This window comes from Podarcis tiliguerta (assembly GCF_965153285.1).
Source record: "Podarcis tiliguerta genome assembly, chromosome: 2".
NCBI lineage: Eukaryota > Metazoa > Chordata > Lepidosauria > Squamata > Lacertidae > Podarcis > Podarcis tiliguerta.
This window is the reverse complement of record NC_139535.1, coordinates 39146084-39170027: the sequence shown is the minus strand read 5'-3', so window position 1 is coordinate 39170027 and position 23944 is coordinate 39146084. Positions and strand designations below refer to the sequence as shown.

Here is a 23944-nt window from a genome sequence, read left to right as displayed (position 1 = left end):
CCTTGGTAACATTCTCAGTGCAAGTAGCTTGCTATTAAACCATTTCAGGGGTAGCAGGCAATGGGCAAAACGTTCCCCTTCCTGGCTGTTCCTGGAAGACCTCATCTATGCTGGATTCTCTGTATATGCTGGCAGAGAACCACGTCTAAGAATCTCTTCTCATTTGACATTTTATACTTGCGTTCTGATACCTGAATGTGAGAGGCATACTATTTGCCTTGGTTCTGAATGGTGCATGTTTTAAAATTAATTTATTGAAAAGCAGTTTGAATTGCCATTTGCTGTAACGCTGTTGAGAGCTTGCACAGGCCATGTGCCCTCTGAGCCCCTGTGTAGGAATTGGGTCTTGCAGCTTGAGGGAACTGCTTCCTTGGCAGCTTTTCTCGGCGTGGTCCATGGGCACCTTTGGGAGGATGGAAGGGATATAAATTCAGAAAATAAGAAGGACAGACAATTCAGAAAATAAGAATGTCCTCCCCTGACATTTTTCATCCTGTTATGCCCAACAGCCAACAGTGCCTTGGGATCTTTGCCATTCCCTTAATAATTGCTATGTCAATAACCCAATGCTCAGTTCTTTCACCTTCATCACACTCCCAAAAAGGAGGAATCCCAAAATACCCAATTTCATAAACTACCCAAGTCCCTTATTTCATTATTATTGATGTTGGAAAGCAATTCCCCATCTCTAGCAAGTGGATGGGAATATAAAAGTCCTTTTTAGCAGGAAGGTGTGAGCTAATATATATTTATATATATTCTCTCTCTCTCTTTTTTTTTCTCTCTCTCTCAGATCAAGGCTGGGGGCTTTGAATTCTCCCCCGGGATGCTGCAGATCTATTCAGACAACTTGTTGACCCTGCCAGCCATTATTGGAATTGGTGGGGGAGGGGGTCTTCTCTTACTCATCATCATCATCGTCCTCATTGCATACAAGCGGAAATCCCGAGATGCTGACCGCACCCTCAAACGTCTACAGCTGCAGATGGACAACTTGGAATCCCGCGTGGCCTTGGAGTGCAAGGAAGGTGTGAATGATGGGCCCAGGGTTTTTTCCTTTTCTTTTTCATGGCTCTGCTACTTATCAGTCTGTTACTTCCCATTTAATCCCACGCCTTGAGAGAGAGTTTTTTCCTGATTTTTGGGGGCCACACCAGTTTCTAAAGTCCTTCATTTACTCCATATACATTTTTAAAGAACGATAGCAGCAATGTCATCCTTTAAAGCAGTGTTTCTCAAACTTGGGTCTCCATCTGTCGCTGGACTACAGCTTCCACAATTCCTGATCACTAGTCTGGCTAGCTAGGGGTGATGGGAGTTGTAGTCCAACAACAGATGGAGGCCCAAGTTGGAGAAACACTGGTTTAAGGAAAAAGAAGGGGGGGGGAATCTTACCATGAAATGCAACAAGCTTTGCCACCATTTCAGGCAATTAGGAAAATGGGTTCATAATTCTACAGGTGGAGATGAACCTTCCCTGTACCCTCTACTTCCTTCCCCCTAGTCTCTCCCCACATGGGTTTTTCTTCCAACTGAGCTCACTTCCAGTATCTGAACTTGGCAAAAGAGAAAAGCAGCTGGGTGGGAGGCAGACTGTGGGAGAGAGGTGGAAGTGGGTGTCAGTACCCCCCATTGGTGTACTCCTTTTGCTCTGAAACAAAACAAAACAACCCTCTCCTGCCACATAATGTATGATTGACACATCTGAGTTTGAAGAAAGAGACCCACTGGTTTCACAGGTAGTTTGACTGTCCCATTATATTCCTCCGCTAGTGGGATGCCATCCAATTCGTTTCTGTAATCTAGGTGATTGGGAGGCTCACCAAAACTCACTCCCTTATGGCTGTGTTATATTTGCAAGCTGTTACTATGTGGAACAATCCAGTTGGATGGAGCATCTCCTTGCCAGCACCATATAGTCCCAGCTGGCACTGGCAATGAAGCAATGCATAGATTGAAACCTCCATGTTGAACCTTCTGTACAATAGAAAGCCTCTGTTGGAGACTTTCAGAAAATGGCTTTGAAGGCACATGGTCCATTTTATGTTGCTTGAATCTGCAGAGGTTTGGCTCTGTCAGATGCCTGGATAGGAGGCCACCTGGGAACCACGTAAGCCTCTCTAAGCTTTTTGGAGGAATTAACTGTGAAATAACAACCAACATACAATTGGGCAGATCCATATGATTGCAACTTGGGTTGACTTCACCCCCATGTGGAGCACTGTTGTAGAAGTTCCCTTCCTGCCAGCAGCCTCCCACTTGGTTGAACCTTGCCTGAGAATGCGTACTAAGCAATTAGTTTCATCTCTAAGCTTTAATGAGACGGGACCTGCCCTGCTCATAAAGTATCCTAATTACCTACGAAGAGGTATCATTAACCAACAATCACAAAAATCCTTGCTATGTTTGCAAGATGTTGGAGAAAATTGCCCACTTACCAGTGCTTTGTTCATGCTGCCTTCCCTGCCCAAAATATGAAAACCTGGCACATAGATTTCTTTAGCCAGTGTGGTGTATAGATGTGCTAAATTAGGATCAGGAAGGTACACGTTCAGAGATCTTGCTTAGCCATATAACTCACTGAGTGACCTTGGGTCAGTTATTACCTCTCTGGTGAACTTACAAGATTGTAAAAGGGGTGTGGGGGAAACTTTGTTCATCACTCCAAACTCCTTGGAGGAACAGCAGGACAGAATGTAGGTAATAACAATAATAGAACTAGAATCTGACCACTATTGATTTCACCATCATTAATGCCCTCTGGGTTGTCGTTGTAATATCGCAGGTTAGTGTGCTTGGATGCCACTGTCCTTTGGAGTGAAGGTCAGATTTGGCCAGTACTGGCCAACCTTTTTGCCGCTCCCCCATCTAAGCAGTATATTTGAGTATGGGAAGGAACCCTATCTCAGTAAGTTGATTGAAGCACAATAGGTTTTATGCTCCGCTTAGCGTGTCCATGGCTCACTCTGACGCTAAGGCTGTGCCTCCATCTCTGGTGCTTCTGCAAAACTGGTTCCTTATTCATGGGTTGTCCTTTTGGGGAGAGACAGAGGGGTCAAGTGAAGCAGTTTTATTGGAGGTGGTAGATTTTTATTTGGCGCAGTTTGAAGGAAGTTAGCGAGGTTTCAAGAGGAAAAGTTTTAAAGGCAGAGAGAAGCCTGCCTGCAAAAGGCTGTGGGTCTCTCATTACGTGACAGACAGATGCTGAGAAATTGGACAGAATGCTGCTTCTGATCCTGCTGATAAAACCTAATTGCCCATTATCGCCACAAGCCAGTGCCTGGGGCTGTGACCCTGCCAACTCCAAGTTGGCCCAGAGGCTGCGACAGAAGCAGGCACCTAAAATGAGATAATAAAAAAAGAGGAAGGGGGGGGGGAATAGCCCTGTAGATAGAAATAGTGACAGAGAGGATTGTAGAGGGAGGGGGGGAGCATGTGGAGGAGATTTCGCCTTGTCTTCCACAGCTGGCAGATAAAAGGATCTGCTTTTAATTAAAAGCTGCAATATCTTCTCTGCCTTTTCTCTTTTCTAGTCCCACTAGTTACAGATAAGATAGTGTGCCTTTCAAGCTGACAGTTTGTTTTTTCTCATCAAACTGATCAGCCTACAGCCCTCTGCCGCTTCTAGCTTCCTTTTTAAAGTGCCATTAATTTGATTTCTCTCTCCCCCCTCCCACATCCCCCCCTATAAACTCTCACTTGTACAGCACTGGAACCTATGCACAAACAACCTGCTTCCTCTTGTAGGTGCCGTTAAAGGTGCAGGATGCCATTTCTCCTCTGGCATGCTCCTCCCTGCAAAGCCAACTGCTATAGGACTTGTGAGATGTGAAATCAGAACACAGTGAGGACATTCCTGTGACATAGAACTGTTTCCTCTAACCCAAGGGTTCCTTTAAAAAATTTAAAAATTCTGCCGGCATTTTGTCATCTCTTTTTATGTGTGCAGCCACAAAGGCAGTCTTATGCCAAAACACCAACCTCCAGGCCTTGTACCTACCTGCCTGCCACCTCTCCTTCAGTATCATGGAGCTGGACTAGAGGGCAGAAGAAAGATCCCTTCTGGTTTCTTTTCTGTAAATTGGGTCTTCTCTGCTGTCGCTTTGTAACTTTGGAGGAAGCCATTGTATCTTTGTGCTGCGTTTTTTCTTCTGTCTCTTTAGTGGGGGGCAAGAAGCTTCTGATGTAATGTTTGTTTAATTTTCTTTTCCTTAAATAAAGTTGGGGATATTGTTTTAACTAGCCATGGCCTTTTGACACTAGACTATATTGGCCAAGATTAGGCCTGCAGGCTATTCCTTGGCCAGTTGGGAGCTGATGCATATAGGCTTCTTGTTTAATCTGATCTTTCCTTCCCAGCTTTTGCCGAGCTGCAGACAGACATCCATGAGCTGACCAATGACTTGGACGGAGCCGGCATCCCCTTCTTGGATTATCGCACCTATGCCATGAGGGTCCTCTTCCCGGGAATAGAAGACCACCCTGTGCTGAAGGAAATGGAGGTGTGGTAATGTGTGTATGTGTGTCTGCTTGGATAACATTTCAGCTTGGCTTACATTTGCCTTCATGAGCTTTGTGAGTTTATGCCTGTGGGGAGGAGGGATTCCTGCTGCTGCAGTTTCTCTCTGTCTTCTCTCCTGCTTTCACAATGAACTGAAGTGTCTGGGGTCTGGGTTTATTGGTGGCTCAGGCTAGACTGATGACCTTAAAGCAAGACAGCTTCACCACTTCCCACCACCCACAGGATTTGATTCTCTTTAGAGAGGGCACATTGAAGATTCTGCTGCTTATATAAGCTTAGGGGGTTGTTTGTTTTGACCTCAAGTGTGTCTTGGAGAGTTTTTCGGCAGGATAACTGTACTGTTGTGTCCATCGTTAACTGTTCATGGTGTATTTTTATTTGACTAAAAAGTGAACAACCACTAAAAATGTGAGGGAGACTTATCTGAGATAGTTCCCCAAATGCTGGCTCATAGGACCTTTTTTTCAGAGTGGGGGGGATTTCCAAACTGCTAGGAGCTAGGTTTAAAGAGAATAATGGGGAAACATTGATCCATGGGTGCGATGCACATTAGGGAGTCAGACTGACTGGGAGATCCAGGAATAAAAATAAAATTCTATTGAGCTTTCCCCAGTTGTTGCCATTTCTTATAGCACGCTGAACAAAAGAACAAGTTTGAAATTCTCATTTCATTCATTCTCACAGCAACCTTACAAAGTAAGTCACTGTCATCCCTGTTTTACAAAACGGGAATTAAGCCTGACCAAGGCCAACTAGCAAGCGAATGGCTGCAGCAAGATTAGAGCATTCATCTCCAGCAACCATAACTGAACCAGCTACACTGCTTCATTCCTACTATTGCTGCTGGTCCTCTATCACTAAATTCCAGAGCCAGGAGACATCAGTTCTGCTCATTTTTCCTTTAGTTGCCCTGAGAATAACTGAAGTATTGTGCATTGCAGTTGAGCGTTGCAGTTGCAGAAAGATGTTGCTTGACAGCAAGTAAGAGAAAGACGGTGTTGCTGTTGTTCTTTAGGTTGTTATGGATAGGTTAAATGGGGCAAGAGCAGAGTGAGCCGTATGTAATATGGCTAAGCATTGAAGATAGGCAGCAAAGTTGTTGCTAGAGGCAGATCCGAGTAGATAGGATTTTTCAATGAGTAGGAGCAGAATGAAACCGAATAAAAGCAAATAAGAGCAGAGACATTTTCCTGACAGCAAAATCTATCAGGGTGTGGGAAAGTCTCTTGATTGAATTGATGGCATCGCTGTCATTTGGCACGCTGAAAAATAGACTGGGCAAATTGTTTGGAAATATCTGTACAGCACTGGGCTGTTCTGTACTGCACAGCGGGGCATTGCTGCTTTGTGCCATTTTCATTTCAGTGCTTCTGCTTCTGTGACATGAACTGCACTGCTGCTTTGGATCTCCTTTGCAAGATCACTGTGCTGGTCTTTATTACCTATGCGGTCTCAGAATGAGCCTGTGCTTTGCATGTGGATTATTTTGTGTGTGTGTGTGTGCAAAATATCTCAGAAATAGCTTCAGCTTCTTGAGAGCCAATGACCCGGTCAGTTGCCTCTGGTGTTTGTGTTGCTCTGTCTTGAGGCCCTCACTGACAGGTCCATCCTTTCTTTGCAGACAAAGTGTGTGTGTGGGGGGGGGGTGTACATCTTTAACCAAATGCTCTCTCACTCTATGGAGAACTTTCTCTTGAGAGGCACAGTTTGTGTTTATCTTCAATGCTCTGCACACTTGGTTGGATCTTCACATATTGATTGATTGCATGTGGCTGTGTACTTCCCCTTTGATGTGATTTAAGAACACACACGTGGACCAGAGGGGGCTACCACTATAACTGAGATAGATGGCTGCAGTTCTGAGGTGTTATCTCTGCAGAAGGAAAATGTACAATGGTGCTGCCATCTCTGTAACGTTCAAGGTCAATGAAGGTCTAGTATCTCATAATGCTGAAACCTGTGGCCATATTGAGCAGCTGGGTAGTGGGAGATTCAAGATAGCATATGTGATGTGAATAAATACTGTCAGAAGATTGGATGGCCCCGACTTGGATCGCATTAAGGTGGTACTAGGCAGATTTGTGGGGCAAGGAGGTAAGGCAGTTGATGGCTGCTGGTTGTGGTTGCTCTATGCTGCCTCCAAGATCAGAAGCAGTATGCCTCTGAATGCCAGTTGCTGCCGAATAATAGTGGGAGAAGACTATTGCCATTATATGCTGCTTGTGGGCCTCCCACAGGCATCTGGCTGGGCACTGGGGGAGAATCAGGATGCTGGAGTAGATAGGCTTTTGATCTGATCTCTCAAGTCCTTAATAAAAGGGCCAACATGCTGGCAAGGCATACATTTCCACATGCTGGTCAGAATGATTTTTGGGTCACTGCTGCGTGGCTACCATGCTCACTGACATTAATATCAATATTTATATTAATATCACTGCTACTGTCATTTTCTGCAGCACTTGGTTTATTCAATTGGGCTTGTTTGATGCATGACCAGCCGCACATTTCCAAGAGACTTGTCTGACATCATCAGATTCCCTGGCTCCATTTCCCCCAGTGTGGCCTCTCCCTTTCCTTCCCCCCATACCGACTCCCCCTCCCCTCGCCAGCCCTTACACTGTCCGCTTAATTTAGTACAAGCAATTGTGCAAAAATTGGCTTTACGTTTTCCTGTATAACAAGGATGTTTTTGATTGGAGAAGTGAGGGGTGGCCTTACCTTCCCCTCACTGCTGACCTCACAGAGTAATTAATGTTGACGCAGGATTCGTAACATATTTGGGAGACGTAATCAGCTCCAGAACACGATGCAGTTATTAATTACAGAGAATCAAGCGCCTGTCAGTGCAAGTGCACAGGTTGCTCACTGTAGCAGAGCACAGTCCGGTGCTTCTGTGATCTAGTCTTACCCCAGTTGTGGGCCTGCCATCAGGTCTTCTCGCAGTGGTCCTCCAGTTTAAAAAGCTGTTGGATGCTTTTAGCTCTCCAGCACAGGGAAGGTGTTGCTTCGAGTAAAGAGGAAGGGCCTCCGTTGTGAGGATTTCACATTGAAAATAGCAGACCATTTACAAAATCAACGTATCTGAAATAAATATGGATTGCCTCTTCATTCAGTTCTTATAGATTAAAATTCTCATTAAACCTTTTGGGACACATTTCCATTGCTCTGTTGCTTCTGGTGTTTGTGGCCTTTGTCTTGCTCATTCAGTAGGGATTAATGGAGTCGAATAGGCTTTATCTACGATTTTGTTCAGTTAGTCAAGGTGGACTTCCATTAATTCATCCTGTGTTTATAGGAGCCTTCTCACTAACCAATGTTAATCTGTGGCGTTTAAAAAACCACCACGCTCTTTAAAATGGTCTTAGGCATGGTGGGGGAAACCTTCTGTTTGGCTACACTTTAATCGGTCCTCCACTCATAATTTCTGGTGGAATGTACATCAAATATGTGAAGTCAATTCATAATACCCTTCATTTTTGCTTTGGCAAAAAAAAAGAAAATTCTGCCCTTGTAATTAAAGGGATTCCACTTGAAATGTAAAAACCAGTACAGTATCTGTGAATGAGTCCTAGTGATTGTAGTCTGCTATCACCACTTCCCCTAGTTTCCAGTTAGGCTTTCCTACTCATGTATCCCAGTTGACTTTCATCTAGCCAACCATCACCTGCTAATATATCACCATTATCCATTCCAAAAAAACCTGCCCCAACTCAGCTGTTGTTTTTAGACTAAGGCATGTTGCAGCAAATATTGGCTTTTTTTGGGGGGGGGGGTATGTTCATGTCTTTGATTAAGTTGCCTAAATTTTTTTTTTGAGCACAGAATGTGAGTTACCTGGGTGTGACAGATTTGGGAGGCACAAATTTAGAGTCCTGCCGTTATGCCTAGTTGGACTGTGTGAATTGAAAAGGGACGCTGTTAGGTTCAAGGCGTACACGATCTGTGTAAAAATGATTGTGTGTAAAGCCCCTTATGAGTTTGAGAAAGCAAAAGTGACAAAAGTAAGTCGCAGTTAATTTCATGGCGTGTGGATTCTGGTTGTGTGTGCATGCTGGCGATGTGGAGGGGGAGAATAGCAACAGAGTGATGGGCAGTTTCGTAGGTCCATTTCACATTTTTGCTATATATTAATGCTGGTCAGTAGCAAGTGGTTACCTTGGAAAAGTATTGTTTCCCCATCTTAACTTGTACCAGAACGTGTATCCTTTGTGGATTTTCAGATTCCGTCTGCAAGGGTAGCCTGAAATCTAAGCATCTGAATCTGAGAGTTCTGCTTCTATCCTCTCTGGAATGTGCTGGAGGTTTTTTGGCCCATCTGTGTTTCAAGCTCTTGGCAGTTGCTGTGTTGTGATCACACTCTGCCTGTCATTACCTCCTTAATGATCGAGGGGGAAGAGAGTGAGAGAGGGGGCACACAGCAGCCAGGAGACAGGGACTTTAAATTACTGGTACAAGGATAAGGTGAAAACAAAACAAATGAACCACAAACCTTCCAAACACTGGCAAATGGGAGACTCTGGAGAACAGTGCACCCATTTTAAGAAGATCCATCTTTCCTCATTATTGGAGTTTGGTGTGCTTACTCCATGTATGAATCCCTGTAATCCTGATGAGTAGCATTCCCATTATTTACAATTTTTTATTATTACATCTGGATAAATTGGGATGACTTTAGAGTGTGGAACAGTCCTCTTGGAAAAGGAAATGGGAGCATTGCCCCATAGGCTAGATCTGGCAGAACTTTGAAACTGCAGTGCATAATCAGGTATATAAGTTCAAAGAACTAATTAAACAGAGGACATACAAGGCTTTCCCAGCTGTAATTTTAATTTCAGAGAAACCATATATGTTTGGTTGGTAAAATGAAATTACAAGAGGGAAAACCCTGTATTAAATATTACTGGCATGGCTTTTTTTTTAAAAAAAAAGACTGATATGATGTGTTTGTAATCTTCTTTTTGTTTGTGATCTTAATTAGAATGAGTTTAGTGCTAGGTATTGCAAATGACTAGGAAGGAGTAGGCACTGTGTGCCCCCACCCCCCCATTTCCCTTCGCCACTCCATGTGCACTCATGTAATAATAATAATAATAATAATAATAATAATAATAATAATATCCAGAGCCAAGCATAGGGCTGTCATTAGCACTTTTTCTTATCTTTGGGGTTGTTATTTCAGTGCTTTTGTGCAAATTTAAAGCCTTGTTTAAATGCTTAATTCTTTTTTGGTCATTTGCTTTTGCTAAAGATTGCACAAAAAGGAGAAGAGCAACAGAGTAAGGGGGTGGGGTGGAGAGGGTGTCAGTTTGCAAGAGGGCTTTGCTTCGTTGCTTTCCAAGTTGTAGATGGTAAGCCAAGCCTGCTGAGATCATTTATGTGACAGATGTTTTGTGCTGCTGCTACTGCTGCTGCTGCTGCAGCCACCACCACCCTGCTCTATTTGCAGCATGCAATTCTGATAAGATCGCTTATGTAGGACAGGACCAATTTCCGAGCTTATCAAGTGTCGCTGACTTTAGAAGCTGAGCACACAGCCCAGATAGGAGGAACCTGCCATCTGATCCTCCCTTCATGGCTTCTGGGAGAGTGAAGGGCTTTGCTTTATTTTGATCACTGGAAGTACAGGGCAGTGGCCTTGCACAAAACCGTCTGTGAAATCTACCACGAATGGAGCATTAGGCAGCCCTGCACACTCAGATCCTGGCTAGGAAGAGCCAAGACAGTGCTGGTTGAAAGACACTTGTGCCTCCCCCAAACAGCTACTCCTCTCTCCCATCTCTTTGTTCTTAAACATAAAGAACTCTGGAGGGGTGAGAAGGAAGTCACTTTGTGGGAAAACTTGGAATAGAGTGAAGTGGAGAGAAGAAACAGTATAACCAGCCATAGCTGTTGGGCTTTAGTTACATATGTCTGAGTGTCATTTGGAGGTAGGTTATGGGAGGTAGTTTGGACATTCAGAAGATGAGGGGATTTTAGGAATATACATTTGGCTTCTGAATCTTCACTTCTGTAAACTCTGGTGCTGGGGGTGTCTCTAGAAATATGGCCGGCTTGTGTGTCTGAAATTCCTCCTCCTTCTGAATTGACCTGCAGATTATCCAATTATTGCCTGCTGGGCTTGTGTTGACATGTGTTTTTTTTCTAGACATTAGGAAGCAAGGAAAAAACCCATGTTTCAAACTGTGAGCATTTAGTTTTCAATGACAACCTTCAGTAGCTGCTGGTGAGAGCCATTGATTGGAGCCGATAATTCCAATATGTGCATACTTAAACAAAAGATCTTAAAACATATCCTGCAGCATTGACCCTTCTGTTTGCTCTTCTCCCCATTTCCCTCCCCCTGCGCAGTATGCAAGACTACCCAAATGCAGGAATACTTCCTGTAACCTCATCAATGCAGATTCTTCTCCTTTTATCGTTATTTATTAAAGGAGGATTAGGCAACCTGCAGGTACCATTGGACTTTAGCTCCCAGCAGCCCTAGGCAACATGACCAGTGAGCAAGAATGATGGGAGCCTAGCCCAACAACATATATAGGACCACAGGTTCCAAACTCCTGCTTTACAAAGTGACATAAGCAAAAGAAAAGTCTCTGCCCAGAGAAGCTAACAGTCTGACTTTAAACAAGGGTCCATTTTAGTTTTGCCCTGGACTTCTTGGGGGGGGGGGGAATCTGTAGATGGAGATTCAAGACAGAGGCTATTGTTAACGGAGAAAGAGAGTTACTTGTTTCCTGAGTATGGGGCACTAAAGCACCTAAGCAATCTCTGTAGACCAGATGTCCTGATCAGATTTAGTCATTAATTATCTGCTTTATGGCTAGGGAGGCACTGAGATCCACTTTGGGATGTAGGGGTGCTCTGACCAGCAAAATCTGAGGACAACTCAGCAGCCGCAGGAGCAGAATATATGTGGGAGAGGAGGAAATGCCCTTTCCTGATTTTTTTTTTAAAGCCACTCAAAACAAAACCAGGCATGCTTCAAATGGCATCACTAATCTCAGGGACAGACGGTAACATTTAAGACCATATGCAGAAAGTGCAAAAGATCAGAATTTCCTGTGGGGACAGCTTGGTACACTCAGATCTATCCAGGAAGAATTTGGCTGTTACTCTCCAGCCAAGCCCAGCATTTTGGCAACTTTTCTTATGGAAAAAAAGGATGCCCAACTGAATTCTATGTTTCTTTTAATAAAACCAGAAAATGAGACCCGTGTGTGCACAGGATGGAAAAGAGTATGTATTATATATACTCATCCCCCCATGGAGATACTCTCTATGTATGCACCTGTGCTACAGATTCAAGAGAATCTTATATAGTAGACTTTGCAAGCACTGTAAAAGGGAGAAAAATAAAGTATCATATATATATTTGAGGCAAGTCAGTCAAAAATTGGTTGATATGTACGTGTTTGACAATATATCCACAGAGAGCAGAAGGCCAAAGAATGACTTTTAAATGGCAAGGGGGAATGGGGGAAACCCCATTGCCTCGGAAGCATCCAGAGTGAAGAGATTATTGGTCAAAGCAGTTGTATGGTGTACAGGATGGATACATGTACGTCTGTACATGTATGGGATGCAACGTCTGTACATGTATGGGATGCAACAGACTTTTGAAAGGACTTGCACGTTATTGCTTTATCCTCTAAATCATCACTAAATGGTGATGGCTGGAAAGAAACTCTCCCCAAACGGCAATTCTCAATAATTAGAATGTGGGAGGACAGAGAGGACAGTTCTCACTTTGAAAGTGAATTTTCCTGGTTGCTGCTAAAGTCCACTGGCTGTCGGGACAGCAGGCTTTATCTGTTTTGCTAAGTACTTGTGGCTCTTAGGTCCCTGTGCATGGCCTTTTGAAATACCGAGTCAAAGGAACTCTTAAGATAAGCCTCTGGACTTGAATCTAATGAAGTTTTCCCTCCCTCAGGTCCAGGCAAACGTGGAGAAGTCTTTGACCCTCTTTGGACAGCTCTTGAACAAAAAGCACTTCCTGTTGACCTTCATTCGCACTTTGGAGGCACAGCGCAGCTTCTCCATGAGGGACCGGGGCAACGTGGCCTCTTTAATCATGACAGCGCTGCAGGGCGAGATGGAGTATGCCACTGGGGTGCTCAAGCAGCTTCTCTCAGACTTGATCGAAAAGAACTTGGAGAGCAAGAACCATCCAAAACTGCTCTTGAGGAGGTGAGCATTTCTCTCGGAACATGTTCAAGTGTCTTTGTGAGTTTTTGCTGAGGCAAGCTTTGGTGTTATACAGAACTTGACCTGGGGGAGGGGAGGGGAAATGTGAATGACTCACAGACTTCCCCTTTTCATACTTCACCCTTTACATATTATATTCTAATATAATGTAAGATAGCCTTTGCCACCCTTGTACCTTCCACATGTTTCAATGACAACTCCCCTCAGGCCTAGCCATGTTTGCTGGGGCTGTTGGGAATGGTCATCCAAAACATCTAGGAGAAGCAGGTTGGCAAAGGATGATGTAGGATGATGAGCCCTCACAGGCTATCATGAGATGTAGTTCTATAGACCAAGGCGGGCAGAAGGAAGACCTCCTGCTAGATCTCTGAGTGAGATGCGGTACATCAACATGGATTTCTGACTCCTGGTTTTTTAACAGTAGCAGCAACGAAAGGAATTTTCCCACCTAAATTTGGTTGCCGAAATGAATTAATATTAAGCAGAAGTGGACTTTTATGTGGAAAAAAACTGAACTCAGTTCAATTCTGCTACCAATAGTAAATTCCATGGCTCAGAGGCACCCTGTTCTTTCATTCTTATGTATGTCTTTTGCATCTGGCCCTGGCTGGTAGATATTGAGGTTCTGGGGGAGAAACAAAAGTAGATTCAACAAGCCTACCTCTACTATAGAGTACTAGTATTTTAAATTTATTGAACTCACAATATTACTCCTGTGTCATGTGGCAAAGAAATAGTCATTATTTTCTGCTGCAGAGCAGCTTAGAGAAGTTCAGTGGACAGAGGAAGATAAGTGCCTTGCCCGTGCCAAGGAGCTTGCAAATAATTTGATAAGGGAGTCAGTGCTAAAGTAGTTTGGATCTTACTCTGTAAACAGGTCTATGCATATTTTACGATTCTGTGCTCAGACCTTGCAAGGAAATAAATTGTTATTGGGTGGAAAATTCAATAACCCAAGAATCTTCCCCCTCTCCCTTCTGTCTTTAAAAAAATAATAAGAAAATTGAAGCCATCAAGGTTTCAGAGATGGGCTAAGAGCTTAGAAACCAGAGGTGGGTCTTTGCCTTTAAATGTTTCTTCTACACAGCCTTACTTTGTGAGTCAGATAATCAAACCGTTGGGGGGGGGGGACAGCCTCCTGCCTTGGAATTAGATGCATATTAGAGAGAATTTGTTTGTTTCAGAACTCAGTAGATGTCCTATTTCTGTGTTTTAGCTTAAGAACAGTCTCACTCTGTGAGAGCTGGCATTTTAAAATCCGAGTGCTAGAAATGGCACCTGTTTCATTAATTAAAACTACTTATCACTGAAGGTTTAATGTAGATTTTTGCCACTTCTCACTGCACCCTGCATTACTTCCACTCTCACTGGCAGTATCCTTGCATCCTTGGCTGCCGACCGCAGCAAGTCATTGCCTGTATTCTTGCATCTCAACCAGCAGTCTTTCCCACAAACCCTGTATTTTACAAATCTCGTAAATGCTCCTGGATGGTCCTGAGGTTGTTAATAGCAAACTCTTTCAACCTACATCCAAAATGACTATGGGCCTTCTCCTGTTGCCCCTTAAACACTATCTGATGTTTTGAATGGATGGCATCAGGAGCAGGCTTCTTTGCTCATGGGTCCAAGAGAAAGGTGTTCTCTTCCTATTCGCTTTTGCATTGGGCTCTACCTTCCCTTGTCATTATTTTCCAATCATTTCTTCAGGGCAGATCCACACCACTCCTCCCAGGTGATTGTTGGGATGGGTTAATGTCAGAGCCCAGCAGATTTTCTTAAGCAAAGAGCCTCAAGACAGGTGAGGGAAGAGTGTGAGCCAGGGGCAGCGTTCCAGCTCCACTCTGCATCTGCTCTGCTCCATCAATTTTTAAATGGTAGCTAGATAGGTCTCCTGTATCACAGGCCAATGAATATTGAAAGAAACACCAGCTGCAGAACCAGTGCAATTATTAAACATACACCACGGTGTCTGTCACTGTGCTTCCCCTTCTTTGTCCTTTAGCAATCCAGTCCTTGAAAAGTTGTTCCTAATGAAAGCCAATATTTAGAATAACAGCATATTAAGAAAATATATTTAAGATTCCTTATCTGATCATGGGCCATTTGGAAAAGGTGGTGCCAAAGACACAAATGAATATCCTTTCAGAGTGTTCAGCCTAGGATTTGGTCCAATTCACACTTTACAGAGAAGTTGCACATGCTGTGTGTATACTTGTTTTTGCACTAGACACCATTAGCACATGAAGGGAAGATGCATATCTGTATGCAGGCAATGAACATGTGCCTGAGATGAGTTCCTTTGCCAGCATCTCCCCACTGCATATTCTTGCATGTTTGAAAATGTGCTTTACATGTCATGTTGGTGTACCTGTGGCAAACAGAACTGCCACATGCAGTGTAAAACTGAGAGGGTCTGTAATACCCTTGTTAGGTGAATGAGCTCAGGAGCCAAAGGATGGTTACTTAAGAGAATATAGTGTGTGAATTAGCTCTTATTGTGAGTCTAGTCATGGTGGATATAGCGAAATCTATCTAAAAACGGAGGGAATTTTCAAATGTGCAGTGAACTGAGCAGGAATTTGAACTTAGATCTCCCGGAACCTAGTTCAATAGTTTCCATCTTTCTTTCTTTTCTTCTTTCGCGATCACTCGTAGCCGAGTAAGATTGTCTTCCATAGACACAGTTTTAACAATGAGTCCGTAAGTGACTGTGGAGGCCAATTCTGGACCCACACATCCTTCCACAGTGGGGACATTGCTTTCTCGATGGCAAATCACAGTGTGGATTTGCCAAGCATGCCTTCCTCTTAGCACGTTTCTACCTTGCATCCTGAGTTCGAGTGTCTTCAAAGCCCATGACACCTTTGGTAAAGGCTGTTCTCCAACTGGAGCGCTCACAGGCCAGTGTTTCCCAGTTGTCAGTGTTTATACTACATTTTTTTAGATTTGCCTTGAGACAGTCTTTAAACTTCTTTTGTTGACCACCAGCATTACGTTTTCCATTTTTAAGTTCAGAATAGAGTAGTTGCTTTGGAAGACGATCATCAGGCATCCGCACAACATGACCAGTCCAACGAAGTTGATGTTGAAGAATCATTGCTTCAATACTGGTGATCTTTGCTTCATCCAATACACTAATATTAGTTTGCCTGTCTTCCCAAGTGATGTGTAATTTTTTTCGGAGACACTGCTGATGGAATCTTTCGAGGAGTTGGAGGTGGCGTTTATAAGTGGTCCATGTTTCACAAGCATATAGTAAGGTTGGTAGTACAATAGCTTTGTAAACAAGCATTTTGCTTTCCCTGCGAATGTCCCGGTCCTCAAACTCTCTGCACTTCAATCGGTAGAAAGCTGCACTCGCAGAGCTCAGGCGATGCTGGATTTCTGCATCAATGTTGGCCCTTGTGGAAAGATAACTGCCTAGGTAGGAGAAGTGGTTAACATTTTCCAATGTTACACCATTGAGTTGGATTTGTGGCGCTGCAGAGGGGTTATTTTGTACTTGTTGGTGCATCACTTTGGTTTTTTGGATGTTGAGTGATAGGCCAAGCTTTTCGTAAGCTTCTGCAAAGATATTTAGGATGGTCTGGAGGTCATCCTCTGAGCGTGCGCACACTACGTTGTCATCAGCATACTGAAGCTCTGTGACGGGACGGAAGTTACAGTAGCCTTCCTCTTTGCTTTCAGCCTGCTCAGATTGAAGAGCTTTCCATCTGTTTGATATATGATTTCTACTCCGGTGGGGAGTTTCCCTTTGACAAAGTGTAGGATCATGGCAATGAAAATAATGAATAGAGTTGGGGCAATAAGACAACCCTGTTTAACACCTGAGCCCACTGTGAATGGTTCACTTTGAGAGCCATTGTTATCTGCGATTGTTGCTGTCATATTATCATGGAGGAGCCGAATGATGTTTATAAATTTATCTGGGCAGCCAAGGACAGTCCACAGGGCATTACGATCTACAGTGTTGAAAGCCTTAGTCAGGTCAATAAACGCCATCACAGCACACTTGTTCCTACAGAGTTGTCACTTTCAGAACATAAGCCAGAGCCACACACTGTTTGATCCATCAACCAGAACATAGCCTGCTGCCGAAGGCAGGCTGCAGCAGCAGATTACCTGGGCAATGGACTGCATTTAGCTTGTTGGTAACAAGTGGTGCAGGCCTCAGTTTTTATGGGAAAGTGAAAAAGAAGGTTTTTGGGCATTGATAATGTGCTTTCTCTTGCAAGCACGGATCTGCTCTTCTAGGAAAACAAAGTCAAGGAAACTCTCCATTTAATCAAAGCAGAAGGTGAAAATCGGCAGGAATTATATTTGAGCCGACTACGTGAGAAATAAGAAAAAATAAATTTTAGGGACGCAGGTGGCGTTGTGGTCTAAACCACTGAGCCTCTTGGGCTTGCCGATCAGACGGTCGGCGATTCAAATCCCTGTGACGGGGTGAGCTCCCATTGCTTGGACCCAGCTTCTGCCAACCTAGCAGTTCGAAAGCACACCAAAAAGTGCAAGTAGATAAATAGGTACCGCTGCGGCAGGAAGGTAAACAGCGTTTCTGTGCACTGCTCTGGTGTCGGTGTTCCATTGCGCCAGAAGCGGCTTAGTCATTCTGACCACATGACCCGAAAAAACTGTCTGCGGAGCGGACAAACATTGGCTCCCTCAGCCAGTAAAGCAAGATGAGCGCCGGAACCCCAGAGTCGTTCGCAATTGGACTTGACTGTCAGGGGTCCCTTTATCTTTTTTTGTTGTTTAGTCGGTTAGTCATGTCCGACTCTTCGTGACCCCATGGACCAGAGCACACCAGGCACTTCTGTCTTCCACTGCCTCCTGCAGCTTGGGCAAACTTACGTTCGTAGCTTCGAGAACACTGTCCAACCATCTCGTCCTCTGTTGTCCAATTCTCCTTGTGCCCTCAATCTTTCGCAACATCAGGGTCTTTCCCAGGGAGTCTTCTCTTCTCATGAGGTGGCCAAAGTATTGGAGCCTCAGCTTCAGGATCTGTCCTTCCAGTGAGCACTCAGGGCTGATTTCAACAACAGGCAAGGTGGTTTCTCTCAAAGCAATCTGCAGTAATTGACTCTTCCCTCCTGCCTGATAACCCATTGTTTCATGGGAATTCCACTCAAAATCTGTGCAGCTTTTGGTGGGATTTTGATTGTTTTGGTTTTGCTATTTTCAATAACACCCCTTAGCCCCTCCCGTCTGCTCCCTTATAGCAATGAGGAGCAGTTTCCTTCTTGAGGTCATTAGCGTCGCTTGTACTTTTGTGAGCATTTGAATATGAAATAACTGATCTGATGATTAATAGATGGAGCAGCCAAAAAGGCATAAATAAAGAATTTCAATCAGAGCCACCTGCATATTTTTCTCCATTTTAAGGAAGAAATGTGCATAGTTTTAAATATTGTTTGATAAGTATGTTAAGGTGAATCTTAATTTTTGTATCAGAGCAATGTTTTCATTGGTATGAGCTGATGAATAGTGAAGGCAGTCAACACAGACTCAATTCTTACAGCCCTGTCTGTGTATACTAATCTGCTCATGTCTCTGGTGATCAGGCCCTGAGCCTCCACCAGCAGCTCTCTCTGTCTGCCTACAACTCTCTACGGTTTCAGTTGTATCTTCTTCCCAGCTCTCCCTTTGGCTTTGGCCTTGATCTCCTCATTCTGGGCTCCTGCTTTGAAATACTTTGGCTTTTTTGTGTGTGTGTGTGTGTGAGAGAGAGAGAGAGAGAGAGAGAGAGAGAGAGAGGCTGATGTGCATAGGAAAATATATTGAAACTTCCTTCCTTTCTGCTGTCCCCCAGTTTGCCATGTGATGTGCTTTAGACTGGAACTCTTCCTTCCTAGATGACAATGTCTTTAGTCATGGACAAAAAGCAACAGAATGATCATATAATGAGAATATACATTCTGGAAATGCAAGAAGGTTCACTTGCAGTTAAATGCAATTACTAAGCATCTGCACTCTGGAGTAGTATGTATAAATATAAAATCCAAATCTTATATTGTCAGTATATAATAGCACATCAATGGGAAGCTAGTATGACGCCCTGTTTCTTTACAAAACCTTAACGAGGATCCACTGATATATTGACATATGAATAATTCATTTTTTGTTATATTCAGCGGTTTCTCCAACTCATGCAGACATTGGGAACTTGGCAAACCCCAGAATCGCAAGAGTTTTAGTTTTCCATTAAATGTCAGCATACCAATATACACTGCTGCAGATCCTCATGATGTCACTACATTGATCTGTTTAACATGGTCCCACACTCAGACGGAGGGAAGCGAGACTCCTTAGCTCTTTCTTAGCATATCTCTATCCGGTCAAGTATTATGGTGTGCTAGAAATGATAAGTGAGAAATAAGTGCAATAAAACCGAGCCTCTCAGATGCAGATAAATTTTGGGCTCTTTTTATCTCACCTTTCTCACAATACTAAAGAGGAGGAAGAAGCTTTTCATTGATCACACTTTCTCACATGCAGTGGAATGGCTCTCCCCATATTTTGCTGTAATAGAAACCCATGACTTCTGTGGATGGGACAGGCATTTGAATTGCAGCTTAGAGATGTAAAAAATAAAACAAAAACCCTGTTTGAAAAAAATTGCAACATATTCTAGACTCATTCATGTGAGTCTAAGCTGAAATTGGTTGTAGACCTCCCCTCCACAACCTATTGCAAGAAAACAAACAAAACCCATCTTAATATTTCAAGTGGGGTATAATCAATGACAAGAGGCAACTCTACTAGACCAGACCAGAGATTGCAATGATGCTTGGCAGCATTGTCTGAAGCATCACTTACGCTTCTGGAGGCTGTCTTCCTTTGTGGGGAATAAGCTGGGCCAGTTGCTCCCCACCCCCCAATTTTGGAAATACTATATGTTCCTTTTTTTCCTTTTTAAGGGGAGGCAATGTCTACCACCTGGTTTTGGAGTTGGTCAATGTGAGCTCTGTCATGGATGCTTTAGCTGAGATTCTTGCATTGCAGGGGGTTGGAGTAGATCACCTTTGGGATCCCTTCCAACTCTACAGTTCTGTGGTTCTATGTTCAATTATGTATGGCTGTTGCAGAGTACTTTCCAGCTGAGATTATTCACTGATATACAAAAGTATTTCAAAATAGTTCAGAGTTTTCTTGCCTTTCCCAGCTATTGCTCTCCTACAAAATGTTAACTGGGAAGCTTTGTGAATTCCATTAAGCTCAGTGAAAATACAGATCCTTGAACTCTTTAGAAATGCAGAGCAAGGGCCAGAAGATGATTCTGGGGAGCAGTCTCTGGAGATTTGCTGATGGAGGTTGGGTCACCTCTTTTTCTTTAGCTGTATTTTTATTGCTGTGGCCAGCAGGAGTCCAGGTTTTACTCTAATGAGCTCTGTGGGGGCAAAGTGGGATTGGCTGTTGCCAGGACTATCTTTAGATTTTGTCATGGCAACCCCCGTGTTCTGGCTACCTTCCTCTTTGCTTTGAGGTTCCTGCCTTTCATGGTTTGACCTTTAAAGCCTTTAAGAGAAAAAGCAAAAGGATCTGAGACTTTGAGAAAAGATCAGAGGCCTCTGATTTTTCCTGTTCTCACACTTACTCCCTACCTCCCCTACAGGACTGAGTCGGTGGCTGAAAAAATGCTGACAAATTGGTTCACGTTCCTTCTGTACAAGTTCTTAAAGGTAAGAGTGGAGCATCTTGTTAACCATGTAGAATGAGGCTGGGGAAAAGATTTGGGTGCTTGATTTGTAAGAACCATTGCTTGTGCCTTGGGAATCGGGAACACCAAGGTTTGGGGGGGCTGGTTCCACATTTGGTATACCCCAATTTTCTGCAAAACCAAGCGAACAATTGTTACCAGTCTTCCTATTCTTTGCTATCACCATAGGGACATCTAGATAACATTTAGAGAACCTGGGTGCGTTTAGAAGTCACTCTGATGCACTGTTCCTCTCACTTTCCTGATATCCCCAACCTTTTCCCCCCTTCATGATAAACCAGTTTAGTGCAGAGGTGGGTTAATGGTTTTAGGGAGGTGCTGATAGAAGGAGGGACTGAACGGCTGAAGGATGATGGAACAGCGTAAACAATTGAATTCCCTATATGGAAGGGAAACAAAAAAAACGGCAATTGTCATTGTTCAACCAGAATTGTTGTGGCACTGAATTACAGTATTTCCCAGAATCTCAGTGGAGGTGGCATGGCTGCAGCTGCATTAAGTTGGTGCAAAGGTTCCCTCCCTGCCCATTACAGCTCATTAGTATGTAACACATTTCTTCCTTTGGTCTTGTCTGCTGGAAAAAATCAGTAGGCACAAACAGATTCAGGTACATTCCGTGGAGGTAAAACCTGCAGCCCCTGCCTAGCCCCGAGCTACGAGCTGCTGCACCATGGATGAATTATGGCTGCCATTGCCTGGCACTGCTGTGGCCCATGTGTCAGGGGAGCTGTAGTTTACCCGCACTCCAGAAGGAAACCCAGGTTAATGACTGTTACATAGACCTGTTTGTCAGTCAAAAGTGATGCTTCACTGGGATCTTGCCAGACTTTCACTCAGCAAGTCATTGTGGCGCAGAGCTGTTTTTCGTGGGATACCATCCCTCATTAAGATAAAGAAAGCTTGAATTGTTTCCAAGCAAGTTGAGAGCTATGCAGAGACTGCAAGTGATCGGCCACTGAGAGGTGATTTATGTTATCGCTTACATGCACTTCGCTCTTCGCCTCTGTCTAGGGACGTCCCATATCTATAAACGTATATCGCTACTGTAGAGCATATATCACTTTGCAAGGATGTAAGGAGAACAGTGCTTTGTTGCTGTTTAAACATTTTTTCTTAAAACCCAGCTCTGTATATCCTTGTTTCGGTGACTGTCTAATCACCATTGCGTTAAGTTGGTCCTATGGGCTACAATGTTTACTTAATTCTAGCTACAGCTCTTGCATGACTTTGGGATTTGGCAGGGGCCAGGTGAGGAAATAATTTAGGAGAGCTCAGGTGGTGAAGTCATGGAATACATGAGTTTGTTGGGAGAAAGGCTAGAAATGGAAGGAACCCATTCCTAATATACTGCTGCCTCTCTGCCACAGACTCTCAGCTGTAGAGGCTGCCTGAAGCTTGGGATGGGGTTTGGCTCCTTTCCAACTCTACACACCAAGGGATTCTGTAGCCAGAAGCTTTTTTATTTTATTTTTGCAGCTCTTCTGCAGAAGCCTCAAAGTTCTGCAATAGCCCACTCTTTAAGGAAGGCTTGTGGATCGTGCTTTGCATGAGAAAGGTCCTGTGTTCAATTCGCAGCATCTCCAGGTATGACTGAGAAGAAGCCCTGCCTGAAACCTGGAGTAGCTGCTGCTGCTGGTCAGACAGTTCTGAGATAGATGGACCAATGACTTGACTCAGGCAACCTCATATATTAGTGTCTTTACTGGGTCTGTGACAGTACAATAAAGATAATAATTCTTGAATTTATATTCTAGAGTTTTAAGGAGACCCCTGTTCCCTTCACAGAACTTAACATTCAGCCAGGGATCTCTGGGAATTGTAGCTCTGCGAGGGGAACAGGGGGTCTCAGTTCTCAGCATCTTTAATAAACGGCACTACCCAGGATTCTTTGGGGAAAGCCATGACTGTTAAAGTGGTATTGTAGTGCTTTAAATGTAGCCTTAGCCTTAAATGTAGAGTTCCTATATAGCCATGACCAAGAGAAGGCTCCATGTAGCGTTTCAAGCAAAGGTACACAAGTTTTTGAGAATGTGGTGCTGTGTGGTCTGGTCTGGAAATACACCTCAAGCTGTGTGTAGGAGACACCAGGAGCCCATCTGGTGCTTTTAAAAAACCCCCCAAAAATTCTCTCCTTCAAAAATATCTCTGTGCACTGAGCTCCTGGAATAGATAAATTGCATTCCAAGCTGGATAAAGGAAGGGTTGACTTCATGCTGCTGGAATTTGGCAGCGCCATTTGTCACCACCCAAATCCAATGGACTGGCTCTTTCCATTCCTCCATTCCTTGTGCATGCAAGCACAAGTATATAAATCTGTCCTGCAGGTTAGTTACCAAGCTCTTAGAGCTGCTTTGAGGAAGAGGAGCAGGATCACATCAGTTGCTGAAGTTCATTTCCATGCAGCATTCTCCTTTCCTCTTCCCACATCTCTGAAAGGTACAAAGCAATCGAGCCTACCAGAATGGTTGCCATTGCAGATGGTCATTAGTGAGCCAACATATACCGAGTTCTAATGATAACACACACACACACACACACACACACACACACACACACACACACTTATAGCCAATGTTGTTTTATGTGCTTAAGCTTCTGGAAAGCATGGTCCTTGGATACATTTGAACATTGATCCCCACCGCCCCCAGATTTTCTGCATTCAGAGAAATGGGCTCTACAGTCTCAGGGCAGCGTTCTTTCACAGCACAGATCAGAGTACACATGTGGTGGCTTTTCCCCAATTGATTTGGGGACAAAATATTTAATCACCTATCCTTAATAACTAAGCAAACTGTCCCTAAGTCTCCTGTACTTGCTCTTGCTGCCCATTTACCAGCCCAAGGCTGCTCCATAGAGACATTTTGACTTTCCTCCTGACAGATACTTGCATGGCTATTGGGATGGAAAAGGCCTGATTTTATGCTTGAAACATGGTGCCAGTGCATGTGGCAAATAGATTTATCAGAAAATTGTCTTGAGTATGCGCGAATTGTCTTGAGTATGGACCAAGCAAAGCCTGATGCTTTTGCTGTCACCCAATTTCCCTTCCTCTCATTTATAAATGATTCAGTGGAGGAATTCCTCCCATCTGCTACCCAGATGGTCTTCTGGAAAGACTCGATATAACAGTGACCCCAGGCCATTGCCTCACCTTCCACCTAGCCTTTTCTTCCTCCCCTTTCCACCTTTACTCAAGATATATAAGAAACTGTGCCCCATTATTTTGTTCTTTTAATCTCCTTTGCCGCTTGCTTGCTTGCTTGCTTGCTTGCTTGCTTTGTTGTTTTGTGCTTGTGTGTTCTGTTGCTTGTATTATACAGTTCAAAATTCTTCAATAAAAACCTATTACAAAAAAGATAGCTCTGACAATATGTGAGAAGGAAACCTTCTTGCTGGTTTTTATTTTGTTTGGAGTGGCAGTAAGCCAGGCTTTATTTAAAACACACACACACACACACACACACACACACACACACACACACTAAAAACAGACTGGT

General features: G+C 43.7%; 1 protein-coding gene across 6 annotated transcripts in view; it reads left to right on the top strand.

The window, feature by feature from the left end:
- PLXNA1 (plexin A1) overlaps window positions 1-23944 on the top strand; it is a 298111-nt gene that overhangs the window by 238542 nt on the left and 35625 nt on the right. For all 6 annotated transcript variants that reach the window (XM_083418456.1, XM_083418455.1, XM_083418458.1 and 3 more), the window contains exons 20-23: window positions 794-1028; window positions 4360-4502; window positions 12453-12709; window positions 20343-20409. In XM_083418456.1, the coding sequence (XP_083274582.1) occupies window positions 794-1028; window positions 4360-4502; window positions 12453-12709; window positions 20343-20409 (702 nt within the window). The remainder of the gene's footprint in view (window positions 1-793; window positions 1029-4359; window positions 4503-12452; window positions 12710-20342; window positions 20410-23944) is intronic.